The following is a 24,233-nucleotide window of genomic DNA, read 5'->3' on the forward strand; positions in this document are numbered from 1 at the left end:
GAGATACAGACAGACAGAGCGAGAGAGACAGACAGACAGAGAGACACAGACAGAGAGAGAGACAGACACAAACAAAGAGACAGACAGAGAGACACAGACAGAGAGAGAGACAGACAGACACAAACAAAGAGACAGACAGACAGACACAAACAAAGAGACAGACAGAGAGACACAGACAGAGAGACAGACAGACAGAGAGACACACAGACAGACAGAGAGAGAGACAGACAGACACAAACAAAGACAGACAGACAGAGAGAGAGACACAGACAGACCGAGAGAGAGACAGACAGAGAGTCCTCTACAAATGAAATGGAAAAAAAACACACAACAACAAAATAACTGAAAAAACAGAATAAATCAGGTCAGAGAGAGAGAGAGAGAGAGAGAGACAGAGACAGACAGTGAGAGAGAGACAGAAGACAGACAGACAGAGAGAGAGAGACACAGACAGACAGAGAGAGAGACAGACAGAGAGTCCTCTACAAATGAAATGGAAAATAAACACACAACAACAAAATAACTGAAAAAACAGAATAATTCAGGTCTGAGAGAGAGAGAGAGAGAGACAGGCACAGACAGAGAGAGAAAGAGACAGACAGAGACAGACAGTGAGAGAGAGACAGAAGACAGACAGACAGAGAGAGAGAGACAGAAGACAGACAGACAGAGAGAGAGAGACACAGACAGACAGAGAGAAAGAGACAGACACAGACAGACAGAGACAGACAGTGAGAGAGAGACAGAAGACAGAGAGAGAGAGACACAGACAGACAGTGAGAGAGAGACGGGCAGAACCAGTGGTTACCGGGCATCGTGAGAAAAAGTATAATTTGTGCTCTTGTTGTCTGAGGACGTGACGACCTGTCGGGAGATTATTCGCCTACCAGGTCGACGTCACGCATCAATGTCCCGCCACCTGTGTTTTGATAGGAGCTAGCGCTTAGCATGCTAACATCCGACAGGAAACTGGCAGCGACACGAATTGTGTAGAAGAAGAGTTCAGTGACTCACACACAACGACCAATAGGCCTTTAATAAAAGCTCACGTGATTCAGTAGCAAAAACCCCAATATCATTCGTTTGCAATAGTTCTGGCCTCATATATTGTCTGACAAATTGACATTCTGGTGACGAGCCTGGTCTGATGCCACGCGTTCGCGACGTCGGCAATATTTCAACCATGTGGCATACGTGCAGATCATTAATGATGTTTGATAGATAATCTGTTTGTGTGTGTGTGTGTGTGTGTGCGTGCGTGTAAAGCTGCTGTTCATGTTGGCAGATCAACTAAAGCATGAGCTTCCCTCGGGCTCTGAGGATGGGAGCAGGACTGGAGGCAGGATCTAGGTGAGGTCCAGGTTGTTCTGTGTGTTCTTCAGGTTCTGTGGGTTCTGTGGGTCTTGACGTGGTTCTCCTGTTCTGCAGACATCAGATGGTGCTGTGAAGAAGCCATGGGTAGCTGTTTAAGCTGTCCAGAGAAAGAGTCAATACCAGATAATCATCAGAGTAAATTCAAGGTGAGTTTGAGTCTGTTGTTCGTCGGTTAAAGCCTCCAGTGTCGACCGGCGCCATGTTGTTTTTTTGGAACCGGGCGTAGAATTGGGGGCGTGGCCTGAGAGAGCATCGTCCACCTGCAACCATGCACCGGTTGGACGGTACCCGCTGTCAATCAATGTAGCCACGCCCCAAACACACAAAGTGCTTCATGGTCAGTTTGACTGTAACTGGACCATAAAGTACAACATCCTGTGTGTGTGTGTGTGTGTGTGTGTGTGTGTGTGTGTGTGTGTGTGTGTGTGTGTGTGTGTGTGTGTGTGTGTGTGTGTGTGTGTGTGTGTGTGTGTGTGTGTGTGTGTGTGTGTGTGTGTGTGTGTGTGTGTGTGTGTGTGTGTGTGTGCGCGCGTGCGCGCGCGCGCAGGTGATCAATGTGGACGACGATGGGAACGAGCTGGGCTCTGGTGTGATGGAGCTGTCCGACGGCGAGCTCGTCCTCCACACCCATCGCCGTGACGACGTCAGGTGGCCGTACCTGTGCCTGCGTCGCTATGGCTACGACTCCAACCTGTTCTCGTTTGAGAGCGGCCGCCGCTGCCAGACGGGCCAAGGTACACACACACACACACACACACACACACACACACACACCTGATTCTACCACTGGTCCTGACCCACCTTGCTGTGACTGGTTCAGGCTCTTACATCCCTAACCCATCCAGAAAATGGTCCGACCTTCAACCCGGCCCGTCCACTCTGCTCTGCTCCTCCCTCACTGTGAGGGGCGGAGCCACCGCTCATCGACATCCTGTCTGTTTTCATGACATCACATTACATTCAGTTGTCAGACGCTTTTGTCCAAAGCGACTTATAGTCAGTTCATTCAACCATGAAGATATGAACTAGCAGTGTTTGAAGTTGTATTATAAATTCAGGGAGTAAGGTTCAGTCTGAACAGGTGAGTTCAGACTGAACCTTACTCCCTGAATTTAAAACTATTCTACAATGAGCACTTGAAGCTGTTTTTTGCCTGTTGGATAAATGTTCATGTCTTTTGATTCCTGCACTTCTGGTTCATATTTTCATGGTTGAATGAACTGACTGTAAGTCGCTTTGGACAAAAAGGTCTGATACATGAATGTAATGTAGCAGTAGGTGTGTGAGAACAGTGTGTTGTTTTGTGTTTCCAGGTATTTTTGCCTTCAAATGTTCTCGGGCTGAAGAAATCTTCAACATGCTGCAGGAGGTGATGCACAGTCACAGCATCAGTGTCGTGGAGGAGCCAGTTCTGGAGCCACACCACCAGACTGCACACACTCCTGCAGGTACACACACACACACACACACACGTTACTGTATCAGTGTCATGTGCCAACGTTAGCTGTTGTCTGATCGTAGCTAACAAACTAATATGTAGTTTCCGTCATGAAGCAGTGAAAATAAAATTTAGTTAGATTTATACGACTTATAAACCTGGATCGTGTGTGTGTGTGTGTGTGTGTGTGTGTGTGTGTGTGTGTGTGTGTGTGTGTGTGTGTGTGTGTGTGTGTGTGTGTGTGTGTGTGTGTGTGTGTGTGTGTGTGTGTGTGTGTGTGTGTGTGTGTGTGTGTGTGTGTGTGTGTGTGTGTGTGTGTCACAGTAGCTCAGGGTTACTCTGTTCCCACGGTGCCTAACGGTGTGACCAGGATTCCCTCAGTAGGTGAGGCCCCGTCTCACCCCTCCACCCGTCACCCGTCTGTGGCGAGCACCCGTCTGCCCTCGGTGGGGGAGGAGTCCACTCACCCTCTGCTGGTGACGGAGGAAGCGGTGAGGCCTCATCACTCTCATCACTCTCGTTACTGTTGCTGTCTGCAAACATTTGGCCTGATGAGATTAAATCGTGAAGCAGGATCTTTGGTTACCATGGTAACTTCAGGTCCAGATCCTGAACCAGGAAGTGATGTGGTTCTGTATTCCTGGTGAGTGGAACCGGTCTGAGCCGGTCTTCCTGTTGTTAATGTGACATTAGGAGAAACACCGACACCTGCAGGTCGACTCAGTTACTGCAACATGTCAGAGAAACAACTGAACACAAACAGGAAGTGATCAAGTTCAATGTTGATGATGATCAAACTGATGAAGAGAAGCTGAAGTGATGCCATTACTCACATATTGAGCAGTGTGTGGATCATAGTTCTGATTAAACATAAAAATATTGTTTTTGATCTTTGTTAGAGTTCAGAAATGTTCAGGAAATGAGTGGAACTTGAACCTGTGTGTGTGTGTGTGTGTGTGTGTGTGTGTGTGTGTGTGTGTGTGTGTGTGTGTGTGTGTGTGTGTGTGTGTGTGTGTGTGTGTGTGTGTGTGTGTGTGTGTGTGTGTGTGTGTGTGTGTGTGTGTGTGTGTGTGTGTGTGTGTGTGTGTGTGTCAGGTTCACACCTACGTCAACACCACCGGTCTCCTCGATGACCAGCCCAGCCCGCTGACCGTCACCACCCCTCTGGAGAGCCCCACCTCTCCCCAGTCCCAGTGTCCCCCCACCCCCCCGCCTCCTCCCAGGGTCCGCACCGACCCCCCAGCCCCGCCCGCCCCCCCGGAGCCCCAGGTGCTGCTGGAGCCTCAGGGGGTGCGGTTCGTGCTGGGCCCCACCCCTGTCCAGAGGCAGCTGATGGAGAAGGAGAAGAGGCAGCAGGAGCTGACGGAGGATGTGGAGCCACAAGAGACTAACGGCCACGTCGAGGCCCCGGCCGAGCCCGAGCCCGCCGCCCCGCACTCCAACAGCTCCTCCAATCCATCGACGGCTCCTCGTCGCCACCGCCCGCCCCCCCTCACCCCCGACCTGCAGAATGTCAACAACTCGGCCCAGCGGCGCACCGCCCTGTTGGACTACGAGAACCTGCCGGCGCTGCCGCCGGTGTGGGAAGCGAGGAAGCCGAGCGCGGAGGACGAGGAGAACAGCTGCGGCGTGTTGAAGACGCCGTCGGTCAATGGCTACAACCACCACCACCCCCACAGCCTGCTGCACCACTCTTACTCCCACCCACTGTCCGCCGCCCTCGAGTCCTCGCACAACTACGTCAACACAGAGAATGTGACCGCGCCGCTCAGTGCTCACCGGCCGGACACGGCTCGACGCCGTGCTGAAGGACCAACCATCTTCAACTTCGACTTCCGCCGGCCGCCGCTGCCGGGCCATGCGGAGCCGCCCAAGACCCTCAACTACATCGAGGTGGAGATGGACGGCAGTGCCGGGAACAAGGGCGCCTCGGATGGCAGCAACCCCCACACGCCCCGCACCCCAACCTCCCCGCTACCCCCCACCACCCCCACCCGCCGCACCGAGCTCTACGCCCTCATCGACATCGAGCGCACCGCCGCCATGTCCAACCTGCAGAAGGCCCGGCCACGAGACGACGGTACGTCACGCAAGACCAGACACAACAGCACGGAGCTACCCACCAAGAGCATGGCGTGACACTTCCTCTTCCCCTGTGTGTGTCACACACACACACACACACACACACACACACACTTCCAGTGTGGTCGCCTGCTCAGGACCCTGAACTCGTCAGAGCAGCGTTGATGTTGATAAACTCTTTATGGTACAGATCAGTATTACTGAACAAAGCATTCCATTTATCTTTTATATGAGTCACTACATGCTGCTGTCACTCAGTATCACGGACACAATAAATGTCTGTTTTATTTGTATCAGCGGAGGACACGCCTCCTGTCCCGTCTCGTGATGATGATGTCACTTCCTCTGACAAACACCAGGTTTTAATGAACCAAACTTCTTTGTTATTAATTGAAATTTATCCAACAACTAATGAATGTTAATGGACCAATGAACTCGACATTCATCAGAATTAGTTTTGATAATAAATTAATAGTTTGTATTTTTTTGCACAAGTTTTCAACTCAAACGTGTTTTTCTCTTGTGATTGTTCTTCACGATCGTTTCGTCTGACGATCGATGAATTGGATCGATCATCAGACGAATCGATCAAACTGCTTTGTTTATTATTATATGAATGATTCTCTAACTTGAGGCTCTGAACTTTCTCACATCAGTACTGGTCAATATTGAGCATCAGTCACAGCGCCACCTGCTGGCATCAGGAAGTAACATGTCCTGGCAGTTTGACCAGATCCACCTCAAATTTGGTCAGCTTGCATATGACACATTGATGATGTCATGTTGAGAAACTTATGGCTATGTATTAAACTGTTGACTTGGCGATGCATTATTCGCCACTAAAATACGAGTTTGTGTTTGAGGGATTTAGGATGATGATGAGTCTCATGAAAAGGGTCAGGAGTGATGACAGTGGCGAATTGTTAGATGTCAAATGGTTTGTTCGTCTGATTGTGTCAAAATGGCTACATAGCGCCCCCTAAAACATTTCAAAGTCCAACAGGAAGTCACCCAGTTTTTATTTAGTGTTCAATTTGGTGCTTTTTCGCAAAGGCTGTTGCCATGGGAACGCATTATTGCCAATTAACATTTGAGGGACTTGTAATGCTTTGAAATCTCACGAAACTTGGCTGTCATGTGAACAGTGTCCATGTGACTATAGGACCCGCTACAACTTTTCAAAGTCAATGCCTTTAACTTTCATGTAGATTTACAAAATTTTGTTGTCAAGTGTATCGTGTCAGGACCCACAACAAAGCCACTGGAAGCCGTGACCTCCCACCAACAGGAAGTCGGCCATTGTGGATGAATCGATCGTCAGAATTGATTAACAATCGTCAGATGAACCGATCGATGAACCGATTGTTATAACAACAATGAAAAGCGTGTGTTTATTTCATAATCATATCTATTCTACCAAGTCTGTTGTCCACGTACATGATGTAAGCAATAATAATATTATTGATGTTTCTAGATGTAATCTTATTAATGACAACAGCAGTACCAGTTAATAAGAGAAATAATAATAATTTTTGAGTCACATCAGATCAAGATCCTGCAGCTTTGGAAACGAAGGAGAGAGGTGCATTATGGGAGTTCTGCCAGCAGTCAACACAATTATCAAACAATCAGTAACAAGTTTTCTTAAGTAATATTTACATATTTCTTTTCTGACGATAAAACTGTAAACATCCCCAGGTTTCTACAAAACATGAAACAACAGATAATAAATATAAACAACTGCATCTTTATTGTTGACCAAAGTTACAAGACGTGGTAAGAACCAAACACTGACGAGTGAGGAACCTCGTTCTGCAGATGATCAAATATACAAACACACGTATTACAAACAAACACCAAGTGAGACATTAAATAAAATGTGACATTCAAGTAAAATCACTGAAATTAAAAAAATTGTCACAACTGGTTACGTCGTCGGGCCGCAGCAGAAGATCACTGGTGCTTTCTGATCATTTTGCTTAAAGGAAGCGAATATAAAATGAAAAGTGACGGTCCCCACAGAACCGTGTGTAAGTGAGTGTGTGTAAGTGTCGCTGTGTTGTGTCTCTATGTATGTGTCTGTGTGTGTGCTTCATGCGCGTGTCTGTGTGTGTGTGAGTGAGTGAGTGAGTGAGTGAGAGTGTGTGTGTGTGTGTGTGTGTGTGTGTGAGTGAGTGAGTGAGTGAGTGTGTGTGTGAGTGTGAGTGTGTGTGTGTATGTTGTGTGTGTACGTGCGTGCGTGCGTGCGTCTCTGTGTGTGTGAGTGTGAGTGAGTGAGTGAGTGAGTGTGTGTGAGTGACTGACTGAGTGAGTGATTGATTGATTGATTGAGTGAGTGAGTGAGTGTGTGTGAGTGAGTGAGTGACTGACTGACTGACTGAGTGATTGATTGATTGAGTGAGTGTGTGTGAGTGAGTGAGTGTGTGTGTGTGTGTTGGTGAGTGAGTGTGAGTGAGTGAGTGTGTGTGTGCGTGTCGCCGTGTGTGTGTGTGTGTCTCTAAACATGAGGGTGTGTGTGTCTCTATGTGTGTGTGTGTGTCTCTATGTGTGTTTGTGTCTCTGTGTCTGTGTCTGTCGCGGTGTGTGTGTGTGTGTTTTTCTGTCTCTATATGTGTGTGTGTGTGTGTCTCTATATATATGTGTGTGTGTGTGTGTGTGCGCGTGCGTGTGCGTGCGTGTTTGTCTCTATGTGTGCGCGCGCGCGCGTGTGTGTGTGTGTGTGTGTGTGTGCGCTCTGTGTCTTTAAATGTTTGAAGGCTCAGCGCGCGGCCCCTTGACCCTGTGACGTCACAGTCGATGAGGAGAAGATGGCGGCGGTGCTGGAGCGTAGCTTCGTGGAGATTTGCGGCTTTGAGCGGGAAACTGTGCAGCGGTTCAGAGAAGTGACGGTGGATCTCGGTAAACTTCGTCCGTCTCTCTTCTGTCCGCCGCGCTCACGTTTACTCTCCTTCGTGTCCGCGCGGGAGTTGACTGCGACGACATGTCAACAGCGGCTAGCAGCGGCTAGCAGCGGCTAGCAGCGGCTAGCAGCGGCTAGCAGCGGCTAGCAGCGGCTAGCAGCGGCACCACGCTGCTGAAGCGGGTCTGATTAACGGGGCCCGGCGCTAAGTTCGTGTGTAACGGTCTGACGGTTGACCGGTACATTAACCTCCGTTGGCTTCTGAGCCGGAGACACGGAGTGTTAACGTCTCTCCGTCTCCGCCGCTAGCTTCAGATCGTTAGCATTAGCTCCACTGTCAATCACTGTGACGTCACGTGTGGAGGTTGAAACTGTCGAGCTGCTGTTCAAAGAGACAGACTCGTTCTGTGACGTCACAGTTTATTGAAATGCATCATATCATGTGTTGAACATGACTCATGACGCCTAGTGGTTCAAACCGTCCTGGACCCCTCTGTCTGTCTCTCTGTCTGTCTCTGTCTGTCTGTCTGTCTCTCTGCATCTCTCTGTCTCTCTCTCTCTGTCTGTCTCTGACGTCACCCGTTGGTTCGTGAGTCAGCACCATGTTTGTTTTTTGAAACTGGTCTTTGAATTGGGGGCATGGTCTGACTGTGCGCTCGTCCACCGACACCTGCAACTGTACACTGATTGGACGGTGCCACAAATACACGTAGTCAGAGCTGTCTACTGAGAGTCGCCACAACAGAAGACAGAAGTCACGTGACTCCTGTTCCTGAAGTTCAGAGACAGAACTGAGATCTTTGGTAATTAGTCGTCAATAAATGTATCAATTTACAAGAAAGCAGCACGACATGCTGATGTAGTTTCTCTATGTAGTTGGTCAATATGTTTTTTTTAAATCATAAATAATCATAATCCAGTCTCATTAGACGACTATGGACGTAGTCACTGGAACCTGAAAGTGAAGCTAAGTGTGCGTGAAGCCGGTGTTCTGTTTTCTGACCAGCAGAGGGCGACTGTGAGAACATGACTGGACTTCTCACTTCTCTATATCTATAACATCAGCTTATGGTTCAAGTCTTCTTCAACACATGATGTTCACTTAGTACATTATTGTCCAGTTACAGTCACAAAGACCATTAAGTGTGTGATTGACAGCTGGATGCAGGTGTGGGACATGCATTGGCGGGCTCAGTCAGGCCATGCCCCCAATTCTAAGTCTGGTTGCAAAAACCCAATATGACGCTGATCAACATGCAACATCATGGTGTGATGGTGTCTCTGCCTCAGGTCTCACTGCGCCCCCTGCTGGCCTCAAGTTTCCAGATAGCGCCGGAGCGTTTCACTATGAGGAGAGTGGGAAGCTGCTGTCGGTCACCAGCAACAGATTCATTCACTGGTGAGTGATGTCACCATCTGCCTGGTCCACACACACCTTGTGGAAAGCTCTGGTAGATCCTGTGTAGTTTACCTGATTGCAGTTGATTTCAAGTCGCACTTGATGAAAATCAGGCTCTGTGTGTGTGTTCAGGTTAATCAATCCTGTTCCTGTTGCTGCTTCACAATAAAAGCTTTTATTGTGAAGAAGTTGTAGTAAAGCTACTTCCAGCTGCATGTGGTCAGGTGAGCTGCTGACCCCATCCTCTTGGAGTATAATGGGTAAGGACTGTGACTGTGTGCAGGTCCACGTCAGGAGACACGGTGACGCTGCAGGAACAGTCTCTGGATGCCAACCTGCTCAACAATGTCGTCAAACTCCGCTTCGCCCACTGCACCGTCCTGCCCGGTGGGGTCAACATCCAGGAGACGCTCGACCATGTCATCATCCTCATCTCCACCAATCAGAGCATTCACAGGCTGGCACTGCCACACCCCACTCGCATGTACCGCAGCGTGAGTACGATGAGTGTGAAGCTTCGTTCCCTGAATGTGCCACTGATCAAAAATTATTTCAGCAACTGATCAGTAGATGGACATAATATATAGCACATATAAATATATATATATGTATATACACGTCCTCTCCAGGAACTGCTGACCGAGCACCACATGCAGTCCGTCTTCACTGATGTGGGGAAGCTGAGTCTGCAGGACCCCTCGCACAGCGCCGTCGTCCCCGGCTCGGCTGGACAGACGGGGAGTCCCAGCACGTCCACGGCCTGGCTTAGTCAACGGGGAGAGGCTCACTACGCCCTGGCCTCACCTGCAGGGGGCATCATGGTGCTCACGCTGCCCCCTCACGACACACAAGGTAAATATCATCGTCATGACAACGTCTGAAGACCGTCGTCTGTGTCTCATTGTCGTCACGTCCAGGAGACAAACATGGCGGAGTGGAGCGGTCTTGTTCCAGAACATCACAGATCATGTTTGGATCGCGATGAACACATCTTGGACTGATGAAGATTGTCAGATCATACATGTAGAGAGCGTGTTTCCCTCCCCGCAGGCAGCGTGTCGATGGTGGACCTGAAGAGAAGCTCCGTGATGCAGAGGTTGTCGGGCTGGATGCCCACAGCGATCCGTGGGGAGCAGAGTGGGGCGGATGTAGCCCTCAGTCTGGTGGTCAGAGAGCTGGAGGAAGACTCCTTCATCTTCGCCCTGTGTCAGGATCACCGGCTACGCATGTGGTCGTTCAGGGTCAGACTCCGCTCGCACAGTCATCACGGTGATGTCATCACGGTGAGGATGCATCATGTTAAGAACACGTGTTGTGATCCCGTTTGCAGGAGCAGGCGTGTCTGCTGGAGGTGGACGTGTTGGAGTACATGCCATCCTGTAAAGGAGTGAAGCGCCTGTTGGGTCAGAGTCACCGTCTGAGGCTCGCCTTCTCCCCCACCACCGGCCTCTGTCTGGCCGTTTACCTGGCCGTACCTGAGCGAGGACAGTTCACCGTCCTGCAGCTCGTTACCACCGACAACAACCGCTACAGCCTGGAGCACATCTCCACCCTATTCACCTCACAGGTAAACTGTCCCCACACGGTCCCCACATCACACAGGTAGTTTTGTGTGTACTGACACTTGCAGTTATATTAATAAAGTATATATATATATTATGATATATGTTGTTGAACCCTCTCTTCAGGATACTCTGGTAGATTTCCATCTGACGTCCACAGACATCTGGGCTCTGTGGGTCGACGACTCCAACGCCACGGTCGTCAAATACATCAATTTTGAACAGTGAGTCACTTACGTACCTGTTTACAACAACTGTAACTGACTGTAACCGTAACCAGCTGTAACAGTAACTTTAACTGACTGTAACTGCAACTGACACTAACTAACTTTAACTGACTGTAACTGTTTGTGTTACAGTAACTCAGCAGGTCAGTGGAACCAGGTGTTTGTTCAGCCTCCACCAGAGGAAGAGGTCCACATCGGAGTGGACCAGGACCCCAGAGTAAGACCAGACCAGACTAACATTTAGATCAAACCAGTAACCAGACAACTGACTGTTGTCTTTTGTGTTCACAGGAGACATACCTGGAGATTCTCTTTTCTCCTCTTCGCTTCACTGCTTCAGCCATAGTTAAAGCTTTACAGGTGAGAACCGATGTCTGATCAGAACCAGACAGATCCACGGTGATGATGTCATGATGATGATGATGTTGTGTGTTTTAGATCTTCCGTCGTGACTCAGAGAGAATCTCTGACGTTTCCTGGGAGACTCTGAAGAAGGAGGTGACAGTGGCTGTGGAGAGTCAGGTAACTGACCAGGGTCCGTCTGGAAGGAGCTGCTGTGATTTACATGATCCACTGACTCCTCTCCTCCTCCCCTTATCTCCTCCTCCCCATATCTCCTCTCTCCTGCAGCTGCAGAGCAGTGTGACAGAGTTTGAGTTTTCTCAGGTGGAGTACCGTCAGCTGCAGGAGGAGTTCTGGTCCAGGTTCTACGCCTGCTGTCTTCAGTACCAGGAGTCTCTTTCCACTCCTCTGGGTCTGACCGTTAGCCACCACACGGGACTGGTCTGTCTGCTCAAGAAGGTGAGAGGAGGGAGGAGGGGGAGCAGTAGGTGGTAAGAGGAGGGGGAGGGGGGGGGGGAGGTAAGAGGAGGGGGAGGGGGGGTAGGTGCTAAGAGGAGGAGGTGATGAGGAGGGAGGAGGGGGCGGGAGGAGTAGGTGGTAAGAGGAGGTGAGAAGGGGAGGGGGGTAGATGGTAAGAGGAGGAGGTGATGAGGTGAGAGAAGGTGAGAGGAGAGGGAGGAGGAGGCGAGGGGAGGGGGGGTAGGTGGTAAGAGGAGGAGGCGAGGGGGGTGGGGGGTAGGTGGTAAGAGGAGGAGGAGGCGAGGGGAGGGGGGGTAGGTGGTAAGAGGAGGTGAGAAGGGGAGGGGGGTAGGTGGTAAGAGGAGGAGGTGATGAGGTGAGAGAAGGTGAGAGGAGGGGGAGGAGGAGTAGGTGGTCAGAGGAGGAGGAGGAGGTGAGGGGAGGGGGGGTAGGTGGTAAGAGGAAGAGGTGAGGGGAGGGGGGGTAGGTGGTAAGAGGAGGTGGTGAGTGGAGGCGGGGTAGTCGGTAAGAGGAGGTGAGAAGGGGAGGGGGGTAGATGGTAAGAGGAGGAGGTGATGAGGTGAGAGAAGGTGAGAGGAGAGGGAGGAGGAGGTGAGGGGAGGGGGGGTAGGTGGTAAGAGGAGGAGGTGAGGGGAGGGGGGGTAGGTGGTAAGAGGAGGCGAGGGGAGGGGGGTAGGTGGTAAGAGGAGGAGGTGATGAGGTGAGAGAAGGTGAGAGGAGGGGGAGGAGGAGTAGGTGGTAAGAGGAGGAGGAGGTGAGGGGAGGGGGGGGTGGTAAGAGGGGAGGGGGGGTAGGTGGTAAGAGGAGGAGGTGATAAGGTGAGAGGAGGGGGAGGAGGAGGAGGTGGTAAGAGGAGGAGGAGAGGGGAGGGTGGGTAGGTGGTAAGAGGAGGAGGTGATGAGGTGACAGAAGGTGAGAGGAGAGGGAGGAGGAGGCGAGGGGAGGGGGGTAGGTGGTAAGAGGAGGTGAGGGGAGGGGGGTAGGTGGTAAGAGGAGGAGGTGAGGGGAGGGGGGGTAGGTGGTAAGAGGAGGCGAGGGGAGGGGGGTAGGTGGTAAGAGGAGGAGGTGATGAGGTGAGAGAAGGTGAGAGGAGGGGGAGGAGGAGGAGGTGGTAAGAGGAGGAGGAGAGGGGAGGGGGGGTAGGTGGTAAGAGGAGGAGGTGATGAGGTGACAGAAGGTGAGAGGAGAGGGAGGAGGAGGCGAGGGGAGGGGGGTAGGTGGTAAGAGGAGGAGGTGATGAGGTGACAGAAGGTGAGAGGAGAGGGAGGAGGAGGCGAGGGGAGGGGGGTAGGTGGTAAGAGGAGGAGGTGATGAGGTGAGAGAAGGTGAGAGGAGAGGGAGAAGGAGATGAGGGGAGGGGGGTAGGTGGTAAGAGGAGGTGAGAAGGGGAGGGGGTAGGTGGTAAGAGGAGGAGGTGATGAGGTGAGAGGAGAGGGAGGAGGAGGTGAGGGGAGGGGGGTAGGTGGTAAGAGGAGGAGGAGGCGAGGGGAGGGGGGGTAGGTGGTAAGAGGAGGTGAGAAGGGGAGGGGGTAGGTGGTAAGAGGAGGAGGTGATGAGGTGAGAGAAGGTGAGGGGAGAGGGAGGAGGAGGTGAGGGGAGGGGGGTAGGTGGTAAGAGGAGGAGGAGGCGAGGGGAGGGGGGGTAGGTGGTAAGAGGAGGAGGTGATGAGGTGAGAGAAGGTAAGAGGAGGGGGAGGAGGAGAGGGAGGAGGTTCCTGTGTGATGGTTCTGGTTAGAGCTGTCCCAAACAATTCTTTTTCAAACGATTAATCTAGCGATCATTTTTATCAACTAATCTAACTATTCATTTTTTTGTCCGGTGGTGCGCCCGGAGCCCCACCTCAACTGGCGCACGCCTGCCCTCACTTTCATTGTGCTTTGAGTAGCGAGTCCTCTGACTCGCGCGTGCTTTAGACTCCTTGGTAGGGCTGGGCGATATATAGAGGTTTTTTTTTAAATATCGATATAATTTCAAACACGATATAGGATAAGACAATATCGTGGATATCGAGATTTATGTTGCGTTAAAATAACGTTATAAGTTTCTTTCACGGAGCCGCCAGTTCGCCTGTTTCTCCTCTCCCTGTCTGTCCCTCGCCTGGCCCCGCCCCTCTTCCTCTCTGAGCCCCTCACCTACCCACTTACTCACACCCACAAACAAGGCCTGCAGCAGCATCAACACGGAAACAGACACAAACGAGAGGAAAGCAGCCAAAGATTATTACAAATACTGGCTCGATCATTTGGAGATGGATTCCAAGTTTCAGATGTATAGAGAATCCTGCAAACGGGTTGCAACTAAAAGTTCGAGCATGACGAATCTCTACCACCATTTACAACAGCAACATAAACCGCAGTACGAGGAGTGTGTTAAACGCCGTGCCTGCAACCCAGAGCTTGAAGCCTTCGCAGCCTTCTGCACCGAAACAAACGCCACCACTGGACTGGAGTGTGGGACAAGAGTTAATCTAGTTGTTTGGGGCGACTCATCGACGCAAATTATTTGAGTCGACGAATTTATGTAGTCGATGAGTCGTCCCAGCCCTGGTTCTGTGTTCCAGGGTCTGGTTTCCTTCCTCCTTCCTTGTTCTGCTGTCGATCATCTGTATCTGTGCAGCGACGAGTCTTTGATGTCGGAAGAGGAGACGCTCATCACCGACGGTAACCACACTCCATCACCTCCAACACAACATCTGTGTGTGTCTGTCTGTCTGTCTCTGTGTGTGTCTCTCTCTCTCTCTGATGGTGTCGGTGTATAATGTGTGTGTGTGTCTCAGACCCCGAGCTGGGCCGTGACATCCTGCAGCTGGTTCAGTGTCTGCGACTCGTCAGTGATGCAGTTTCTGGAGAAATGTCGTACGAAATGGAAAAAACTCTGGAACATCTGGAGTCACCAGAGAGAGCAGCTGACGGCGTCCTGGAGAACCTGCTGTCCAACGACAGGTCAGACATTCATCAATAATCTGTATTGATCATTATTACACAGGTCAGCCATTAATCACAAACCAGTGACCTCACTTCGTAGGACAGACCAGTTGTTGACTATGTGCTGATCAATAGAACCTGATCAGATCAATAACATTGTTCTGTTCTGCAGTGACAACGTTATCGAGGACATTCAGAACAAACTGCAGGACGTCCGACACCCAATGGCGGCCATGATGGTTCTGCTGAGGGAGATGGACCTGGAGACAGAGGTGGAGTCAGAGGTCACAGGGGGAGGAGCCATCACACCTGGTACTTTATACACACACATACACACCCCCAAACACACCCCAAAACACACACGCAAACACACACACACACACACACACACACACACGCACACACACAGGAACGTCAGTCTTTTCCCAAATCTGTGTTTGCAGGTCAGAGTCTGAACACGAGGCTCCGCCTCTCTCAGCTGTACAGCAGTAGCTCCGCCCTCTCCCTCGTCTGTCAGGCTGTCAGTCACATGACCATGACCAGAGCGTTGTTCTGTAGAGACCTACTGATCCTGCAGAAACTCTACCTGCGCCTCGGAGACAACGTAGGCCCGCATGCACGCACACACACACTCTGAGACAATTGGTCGTATGAAGCTGCTTTACTTGTCACCGGGGGGAATCACCATGGTAACTGATGCAGTTGGTTAAGTTCTTGGTGAAACTACCTACCAATCAGATGAGTGGAAACCAGCGACATCATTCTACAGGATCCTGCTGGGGACAAAAGAGTTCAGAGAAAAGAGAGAAATATTAAAGATCAATAGATACTTTATGTTTTATTACAACTATGATCCACACAATGATCTATATGTGAGTGATGACATCACTTCATCATCAGCTTGATCATCGTCAACAGTGAACTTGATCACTTCCTGTTTATGTTCAGACTAAATATCAAACATTATGATCAGATTCATCATAACTGAGTCGACCTGTGTGTGTGTATGCGTGTGTGCGTGTGTGTGTGTGTGTGCTCGCGCGTGTCCAGGTGTTCCTGGGGGGCGGGGCTCAGCTGCTGCAGCTGCAGCAGGACCTGATTCCTCGGAGCTCTCAACTCCTCTCCTCCTATCACCTCCTCAAACATGTCAGTCAGAGTCTGGCCTCCTCCGTTCCCATGGATACGATGTGAGTACACACACACACACACACTAACACCTGTACTGGTACACACTCGGGTACACTTGCACAGGTACACATACACACATACACCTGCACAGGTACACACACACAATTACAGACCTGTACAGGTACACATCTGTACAGGTAATGGATTAATCCTTGACTTTGACCTGGTGTTGTTTCAGAGATGCTAACCTACAGCACCTCACAGTGTTGGAGCTTTCTGACTCTCCAGCTCTGTCCACCAGATCAGGTCTGTCTGTCGGTCTGTCTGTCTGTGTCCCACTGAGAATCTGTCTCACTGTCCTCAGTGTCTCTCACTGTCCTCAGCGTCTCTCACTGTCCTCAGTGTGTCTCTGTACTGAGTGTTTCTCTCTGTCCTCAGTGTCTCTCTCTGTCCTCAGTGTGTCTCTCTCTGTCCTCAGTGTGTATCTCTGTCCTCAGCGTCTCTCTCTGTGCTGAGTGTTTCTCTCTGTCCTCAGTGTGTATCTCTGTCCTCAGCGTCTCTCTCTGTGCTGAGTGTTTCTCTCTGTCCTCAGTGTGTATCTCTGTCCTCAGCGTCTCTCTCTGTTCTGAGTGTTTCTCTCTGTCCCCAGTGTGTATCTCTGTCCTCAGTGTGTCCCTGTCCTCAGCGTGTGTCTCTGTGCTGAGTGTTTCTCTCTGTCCTCAGCGTCTCTCTCTGTCCTCAGTGTGTATCTCTGTCCTCAGCGTCTCTCTCTGTGCTGAGTGTTTCTCTCTGTCCTCAGCGTCTCTCACTGTCCTCAGTGTGTATCTCTGTCCTCAGTGTCTCTCTCTGTCCTCAGTGTGTATCTCTGTCCTCAGTGTCTCTCTCTGTCCTCAGTGTTTCTCTCTGTCCTCAGCGTCTCTCTCTGTCCTCAGTGTATATCTCTGTCCTCAGTGTGTCCCTGTCCTCAGCGTCTTTCTCTGTGCTGAGTGTTTCTCTCGGTCCTCAGTGTGTATCTCTGTCCTCAGTGTGTCCCTGTCCTCAGCGTGTGTCTCTGTGCTGAGTGTTTCTCTCTGTCCTCAGCGTCTCTCTCTGTCCTCAGCGTCTCTCACTGTCCTCAGCGTCTCTCACTGTCCTCAGTGTCTCTTTCTGTCCTCAGTGTGTATCTCTGTCCTCAGCGTCTCTCACTGTCCTCAGTGTCTCTTTCTGTCCTCAGTGTGTATCTCTGTCCTCAGCGTCTCTCACTGTCCTCAGTGTCTCTCTCTGTCCTCAGTGTGTATCTCTGTCCTCAGTGTCTCTCTCTGTCCTCAGCGTCTCTCACTGTCCTCAGTGTCTCTCTCTGTCCTCAGTGTATATCTCTGTCCTCAGTGTATATCTCTGTCCTCAGTGTCTCTCTCTGTCCTCAGTGTGTATCTCTGTCCTCAGCGTCTCTCACTGTCCTCAGTGTCTCTCTCTGTCCTCAGTGTGTATCTCTGTCCTCAGTGTCTCTCTCTGTCCTCAGCGTCTCTCACTGTCCTCAGTGTCTCTCACTGTCCTCAGTGTCTCTCTCTGTGCTGAGTGTTTCTCTCTGTCCTCAGCGTCTGTCACTGTCCTCAGCGTGTCTCTGTGCTGAGTGTCTCTCTCTGTCCTCAGTGTATATCTCTGTCCTCAGCGTCTCTCTCTGTGCTGAGTGTTTCTCTCTGTCCTCAGCGTCTGTCACTGTCCTCAGCGTGTCTCTGTGCTGAGTGTTTCTCTCTGTCCTCAGTGTCTCTCTCTGTCCTCAGTGTCTCTCTCTCTCCTCAGTGCTCTGTCCTCAGACGGTGGTGGAGCTCTTTTATGAGACGGTGTCCAGGAGGACGATCATGTCTCAGATCTTCAGTCAGCAGCAGAACAACTCCCTGCTCCAGTGGAGTCACATGATCTCCAGCGTGGTCACGCTGCTCGCTCAACAACTGTATCCTCCATATACTCTATTAATATATATAATTTAGTAACATTAGTTAACATAGTGTATCATCCACACGCTACTGTACTAAAATATATATAATATATTAACATAAGTTAACAGCTGTACACGCTGCTGTATTAATATATATAATATATATATAATACAAATATAATATATTAACATAAGTTAACAGCTTATCCTCCACACGCGACTGTATTAATATATGTAATATATTAACTTTAGTTAACAGTGTATCTTCCACACGCTACTGTATTAATAAATATATTTAATATATTAACATATAATATATTAACATAAGGTAACACCTGTATCCTCCATATACTGTATTAATATATATACCGTATTTTCCGCACTATAAGGCGCACCAGGGTATAAGCCGCAGCAGCTAAATTAAATGATTTGTACATCTATAAGCCGCACTGGACTATAAGCCGCAGGTGTTTTAATGTTTAATTACCATATGTAAGAGTTCGTGCACAGAGGGGATTGTCGGGAAAGAGATGGCTGCTTGAGGAAGCTCCCATTTATTAACATTTCAACAAACAAGTTGCATATTTGCATAATGTACTAAAACCACCAAAGTCCTCATCTTCAGTGTCGGAAACGAACAGATTCAGGGTGGCTTCGTCAGCCACTCTCCTCTCTCCTTCGTTGTCGCTCTCAAAACCAACGAACTCCTCTTCGTCACTGTCGGAATTGAACAGCCTCTGAAGGGCCTCAGCTGAGCCTGTGGCGGCGTCCTCCTCTTCATCACACAGCAGTCCAGCCTTTCGGAACCCGTTGGTGATCGTGGATGTTTTGACACTCCTCCACGCCATCAGGATCCACTGCTTTAACCGTGGACCGCGGACTGGTCATAGAGCCCGTAGAGTTAAAGTTGGTGGACTGTAACCTGTAAAATCCATAGATTTGGGAGGTCCCCTAGTGGCCGTTAGCTGTAAAAATCCATAGATTAGCCCTACCGTTATATAAGCCGCAGGGTCGAAAAATGGGGGAAAAGGCGCGCCTTATAGTCCGAAAATTACGGTATATATATATATATATATATATATATTAACGTAAGGTAACCGCTGTAACCTCCACACGCTACTGTATTAATGTCTATATATAATCTATTAGTATAAGTTAAGGCTCTGTGTTCTTCAGTCTTGACCACCTCCGGTCAGTTGGCCCAGTAACCCTGGTTTCCAGTTCCCCGAGTGTCTGATGGCGAACTGTCAGTACACACAGCTACAGGTGGGATGATGATTATTATTATTAACAATAATAATAATAATAATGAATCTTCAGGTCTGTGATGATGACGTTGGTTTTAACTTGATACATTTCTGTTTCCCTCCACACTGATAATAATAATAATGATGATGATGATGATGATGTGTTTGCAGGAGTACGTGAGGCTGATTGGTCCCTGGTGTCAGGTGAACATCGGATCCTGTCGCTTCATGCTGGGTCAGTGTTACCTGGCCAACGGCGAGGGTCAGAAGGTGGGTGTGGCCTCCACAGTGCATGTTCTCACCACTGCAGAGAGTGACATCATGGTTTCTCCATCAGGCGCTGCAGTGTTTCCAGGAGGCGGTGACGGAGGTGGAGAAGGAGGAGTTTCTGTTGAGACTGACGGGTGGGGAGGACGAAGAGGCCTCCTCCACCCCGAGGTTACAGTATTTCAACAAGGTATGAATGCACCAGTGAGTTATTATAATGATGATGATGATGATGATGATGCAGCAGGTATACGTTCCTCTTGACTGAAGATCAATGTCGAGGATTGTTGATTCATATGTTGCTCATTTAAAATATTCTGCTTCCTTGAGTGTTGTAGATTGTTTGTAAAGTTCTCGTGTTTGTGTTCAGGTGCTGCGGTTACTGGAGGACGTCGGCCTACCGGAGCTGGTCATCCAACTCGCCTCTCTGGCCATAACAGAGGCTGCCAGTGACGTCAGCAGCCAGGTAACACACCTGTGTGTAACCTGAGACCTGTGTGACCTGTTACAGATGTCAGCTTGTGTGTTTTAATAAAACTTCACCAACAGTTTATGCATGTCTATCGTATGTCTTCATGTCCTCAGGCTGCTCTGTGGACACGAGTCTTCAAACATCATCTGGACCTGGGACACAACAGTGAAGCCTACGAAGCTCTCACACAGAACCCAGAGAGCAGCATGTACGTACGCGCGCGCGCACACACACACACACACACACACACACACACACACACACACACACACACACACACACACACACACACACACACACACACACACACACACACACACACACACACACACACACACACACACACACACACACACACACACACACACACACACACACACACCCCCCCCTACCTACTCAGTGTGTAAAGTGAAGTCTGGTTCTTGTCGTCCAGGCAGCTAGATTGCCTCCGTCAGCTGGTGGTGGTTCTGTGTGAACGCTCTCAGCTCCAGGATTTAGTCCAGTTCTCCTACGTCAACCTACATGATGAGGTAACACCTTTACCTCTGACCTCTGACCTGCCTCAGATGGATCGAGATGTGAAGACGTCTCTAACTGATTGTGTTGTATCATCAGGTCGTCAGTATCATCGAGTCTCGGGCCCGAGGTCTGGACCTGCTGACGCACAACTACTACGAGCTGCTCTACGCTTTTCACATCAACAGACACAACTACAGGAAGGGTACAGTTACTGTACATATCATATACATATCATGTCTCACACCTCCACGTCTCATCATGTGACCTGTGTGTGTGTGTGTGTGTGTGTGTGTGTGTGTGTGTGTGTGTGTGTGTGTGTGTGTGTGTGTGTGTGTGTGTGTGTGTGTGTGTGTGTGTGTGTGTGTGTGTGTGTGTGTGTGTGTGTGTGTGTGTGTGTGTGTGTGTGTGTGTGCGCGTGCGCGTGCGCGCGCAGCGGGGACCGTCATGTTTGAGTTGGCAATGCGTTTGGGCCGTGAGGTCCGGACTCGTCTTGGTCTTCAGAAACAGGTGAACTGTTACCTCGCTGCACTCAACTGTCTCCGCCTCATCAGACCAGAGTACGCCTGGATCGTCCAGCCCGCCTCCGGAGCCGTGGTACACATACACACACACACACTCTGTGTGTACAATGGAGTTTTTAGTTTGAAGTCTTGTTGATGAAAATAAGTGTGTGCGTGCGTGTCTCTGTCTGTCTGTCTGTCTGTCTGTCTGTCTGTCTGTCTGCAGGTCGAGCGTGCAGGAGCGTCACCGAAGAGAAACTCTGACGGGGAGTTTTCTTCTGAACCAGGTTAGCACCTCAGTATTGAGCCATCTGGTGGACGAACTGTGTAACGGCAGGTTGTTCCAGGGGAACATGGGGAACCGCAGACAGGAAGTACTGGATGTTCTGATGTTCTCTGACTGTTTGTGTCGTGCTGCAGTCAAACGTCAGGTGGACATCCTGGAACTCAAGGACCTGGAGAAGGAGTACATTCTTTCCCGCAGCCGCCTCACCCTCGCCCAACACCACCTGCCGTCTGCTGCCATCGCTGGTACACACACACACACACACACACACACACACACACACACACACACACACACACACACACACACACCTGCTGTCCGTCTGCACACCATACAGCTAATGTCACATGATCTGTCTATAGGAAGTGCGTCAGCGGTGGAGATGGTGGCCCTGCTGGTCCAAACAGGACTGTTTGACTCAGCTCTGTCTCTCTGTCAGACGTTCAAGATGAACCTGACTCCGGTCTTCGAGGGTCTGGCCTTCAAGTTAGTTCTGGTGGTTCTGCTCACACATCATGTTTTGAGACCTGGTGGTTTTACTGTCTCACTCTGTGACGGACACATGTTGACTTTGTATGTTTGTGTGTCATGGTGTGTATTTGTGCTCAGGTGCATCAGGCTTCAGTTTGGGGGGGAGGAGTCTCAAAATGAAGCCTGGAGCTGGTTGGCTAATAATCAGCTGTCGTCTGTCGTCAACACCAAAGAATCCAGGTTATTGTTTTATTCTTCCTATTATCAGGGTTGTTCTCTGTGGCAGCAGGTTAATCAGGTTGTTCCAGGCCTCGCCCCTCACCTACCAGGGGCCCAGGCCCCTCAACTACCATAGGCCCAGGCCCCTCAATTACCGGGGGCCTGGCTCCTCACCTACCAGGGGCCCGCCTCCTCACCTACCGGGGGCTTGGCTCCTCACCTACCAGGGGCCTGGCCCCTCACCTACCATAGGCCCAGGCTCATCACCTGCCATATGCCCAGGCCCCTCACCTGCCATATGCCCAGGCCCCTCACCTACCATAGCCCCAGGCTCCTCACCTACCATAGGCCCAGGCCCCTCACCTACCATAGGCCTAGGCCCCTCACCTACCATAGGCCCAGGCTCCTCACCTACCATAGGCCCAGGCCCCTCACCTACCAGGGCCCAGGCCCCTCACCTACCAGGGCCCAGGCCCATCACATACCATAGGCCCAGGCCCCTCACCTACCATAGGCCCGGGCCCCTCACCTACCAGGGCCCAGGCCCCTCACCTACCATAGGCCCAGGCCCCTCACCTACCATAGGCCCAGGCCCCTCACCTACCATAGGCCCAGGCCCATCACATACCATAGGCCCAGGCCCCTCACCTACCAGGGCCCAGGCCCCTCACCTACCATAGGCCCAGGCCCCTCACCTACCATAGGCCCGGGCCCCTCACCTACCATAGGCCCAGGCCCCTCACCTACCATAGGCCCAGGCCCCTCACCTACCATAGGCCCAGGCCCATCACCTACCATAGGCCCAGGCCCATCACATACCATAGGCCCAGGCCCATCACCTACCAGGGCCCAGGCCCCTCACCTACCATAGACCCAGGCCCCTCACCTACCATAGACCCAGGCTCATAACATACCATAGGCCCAGGCCCCTCACCTACCAGGGCCCAGGCCCCTCACCTACCAGGGCCCAGGCCCCTCACCTACCATAGGCCCAGGCCCCTCACCCACTAGGGCCCAGGCCCCTCACCTACCAGGGCCCAGGCTCCTCACCCAAGAAGTTTCTGTTCTTCTGTCCTCAGCGCTGCAGACGAGGCGTGGCGGCTGCTCTCCTCCTACCTGGACAGGTACCCCTCCTCTAATGGACAACACCAACGCTGTGTCATCAACAAGCTGCTGTCACATGGAGCCCCGCTGCCTGATTGGCTGGTCAAATCATACAAGGTGAGAGATCAGCCAATGAGGGGGGAGGTTGTGACACAACTCCCCTTGGTTTTCATTGGTAGATTCTGTTTCTATGAATCTGATTGTCTTTGTTTCACTAATGAAATAGTTTGTTCACAGTTTTCTGTGACTTTGTTTCCCATCATGCTTTGTGCTCGTCAGGCTGTTGATGCTGCATCTCTGCTGCGACTCTACCTGAACTTTGACCTGCTGGAAGCTGCGGCGGAGCTGGTGCTGGAGTACGTGGATGCTCTGCTGGGGAGAGGACACCAGTACTTTGGAATCCAGGTAATACTACTATCAAGTACAACTACTTGAAATACAATTTACCATAAAATAAACTTAGTAAACATTTAGAGTATGCCCCCCAATCGTGCTTAATCCACCAGCGGACTCCGACACCTCCATTGGATATAATAACAGCCTAAAGAAGGATGGCGGCAGGAGAGGCTAGAGAGGAGAGAGGAGTGATCACTCGTTATGGAAAAAAGGATAAAACGAACCTTCAACTGCAACCTTTGATCACATGATCTGTTCTGTCCAATCAGAAAGCAGTACAGGTGCACCTGCAGAGTGTGTGTGTGTGTGTGTGTGTGTGTGTGTGTGTGTGTGTGTGTGTGTGTGTGTGTGTGTGTGTGTGTGTGTGTGTGTGTGTGTGTGTGTGTGTGTGTGTGTGTGTGTGTGTGTGTGTGTGTGTGTGTGTGTGTGTGTGTGTGTAATGTTGTGGTGTGTGTTTCAGAAGCCGCTGTCTGCGACCTGGTCGTCCGCCTGGCTTCCATACACGTCCATCGATCAGCTGCTGCAGACGCTCGCTGACACTCAGACCAAAAGCAGCGTGAGTGTGTGTGTGTGTGCGCGCGCGAGTACATACGTACTCTGGATTTATTGATCTCCATCTGAAATTATTGTATATATATATGTTTATATGATGTGAACATAGTAGTGAGGCTGAGGTGTGAACTGAGCTGCTCGTAGATCAGGCCTCATCGTCACGGTGACATTTGATTGGTTATTGACTACGAAAGGGAATCAAACCTCATGACTGTTTTCCTGTTTTCAGATGTACAACAGCGTTCGAGACAAACTGGACGAGTATCATCAGCTGGTAGATCAAATGACGAGACGCCGACTCGCCACTCGATAGGAACCGTCCGTTGTTCACACTGTTTTTGTTTTTACATGAATATTGTAATAATCATCTTTTCTACTCGACTGTGATGAAATTAAAGATTTTCCTTCATTTCACTGTCGTCACTGAATT

The 24,233-nt window shown here is 50.5% G+C and overlaps 2 protein-coding genes across 6 annotated transcripts in view; both read left to right on the forward strand.

Moving 5' to 3' along the window:
- The window catches only part of LOC118315800 (fibroblast growth factor receptor substrate 2-like), a 6,763-nt gene extending 1,375 nt beyond the window's left edge, over positions 1-5,388 (forward strand). Inside the window, exons 2-7 of one of the 3 annotated variants that reach the window (XM_047333234.1) lie at positions 1,267-1,350; positions 1,429-1,520; positions 1,922-2,108; positions 2,688-2,822; positions 3,140-3,303; positions 3,908-5,388. In XM_047333234.1, coding sequence (XP_047189190.1) covers positions 1,455-1,520; positions 1,922-2,108; positions 2,688-2,822; positions 3,140-3,303; positions 3,908-4,951 — 1,596 coding nt within the window. In that variant the 5' untranslated portion in view covers positions 1,267-1,350; positions 1,429-1,454 and the 3' untranslated portion in view covers positions 4,952-5,388. Of the gene's footprint in view, positions 1-1,266; positions 1,351-1,428; positions 1,521-1,921; positions 2,109-2,687; positions 2,823-3,136; positions 3,304-3,907 lie in introns of all 3 variants that reach the window. The other 2 variants (XM_047333232.1, XM_047333233.1) reach the window with 2 other exon arrangements.
- A 2,249-nt stretch (positions 5,389-7,637) lies between these two features.
- Positions 7,638-24,212, forward strand: nup160 (nucleoporin 160). Of its 3 annotated transcripts, none has more exons than XM_047333375.1 (34): positions 7,638-7,792; positions 9,084-9,192; positions 9,476-9,686; positions 9,822-10,044; positions 10,243-10,433; positions 10,523-10,759; positions 10,881-10,978; positions 11,114-11,198; positions 11,273-11,341; positions 11,420-11,503; positions 11,612-11,782; positions 14,364-14,463; positions 14,580-14,745; positions 14,900-15,039; positions 15,171-15,331; positions 15,778-15,914; positions 16,094-16,161; positions 17,635-17,785; positions 18,967-19,036; positions 19,189-19,287; positions 19,355-19,474; positions 19,655-19,750; positions 19,870-19,964; positions 20,190-20,286; positions 20,372-20,477; positions 20,709-20,869; positions 21,002-21,062; positions 21,196-21,306; positions 21,424-21,547; positions 21,671-21,772; positions 22,831-22,972; positions 23,135-23,260; positions 23,712-23,807; positions 24,033-24,212. In XM_047333375.1, exons 1-34 carry the CDS (start codon positions 7,702-7,704, stop codon positions 24,114-24,116), a joined length of 4,182 nt encoding a protein of 1,393 aa, XP_047189331.1. In that variant the 5' UTR covers positions 7,638-7,701; the 3' UTR covers positions 24,117-24,212. The 3 variants fall into 3 exon arrangements, with proteins under 3 accessions (XP_047189331.1, XP_047189332.1, XP_047189333.1); XM_047333376.1 differs by having other exon boundaries at positions 23,715-23,807; XM_047333377.1 differs by lacking the exons at positions 23,712-23,807; positions 24,033-24,212 and adding an exon at positions 23,362-23,605.
- The last annotated feature ends 21 nt before the right edge of the window (positions 24,213-24,233 follow it).

Source organism: Scophthalmus maximus, chromosome 7 (genome assembly GCF_022379125.1).
Source record: "Scophthalmus maximus strain ysfricsl-2021 chromosome 7, ASM2237912v1, whole genome shotgun sequence".
NCBI lineage: Eukaryota > Metazoa > Chordata > Actinopteri > Pleuronectiformes > Scophthalmidae > Scophthalmus > Scophthalmus maximus.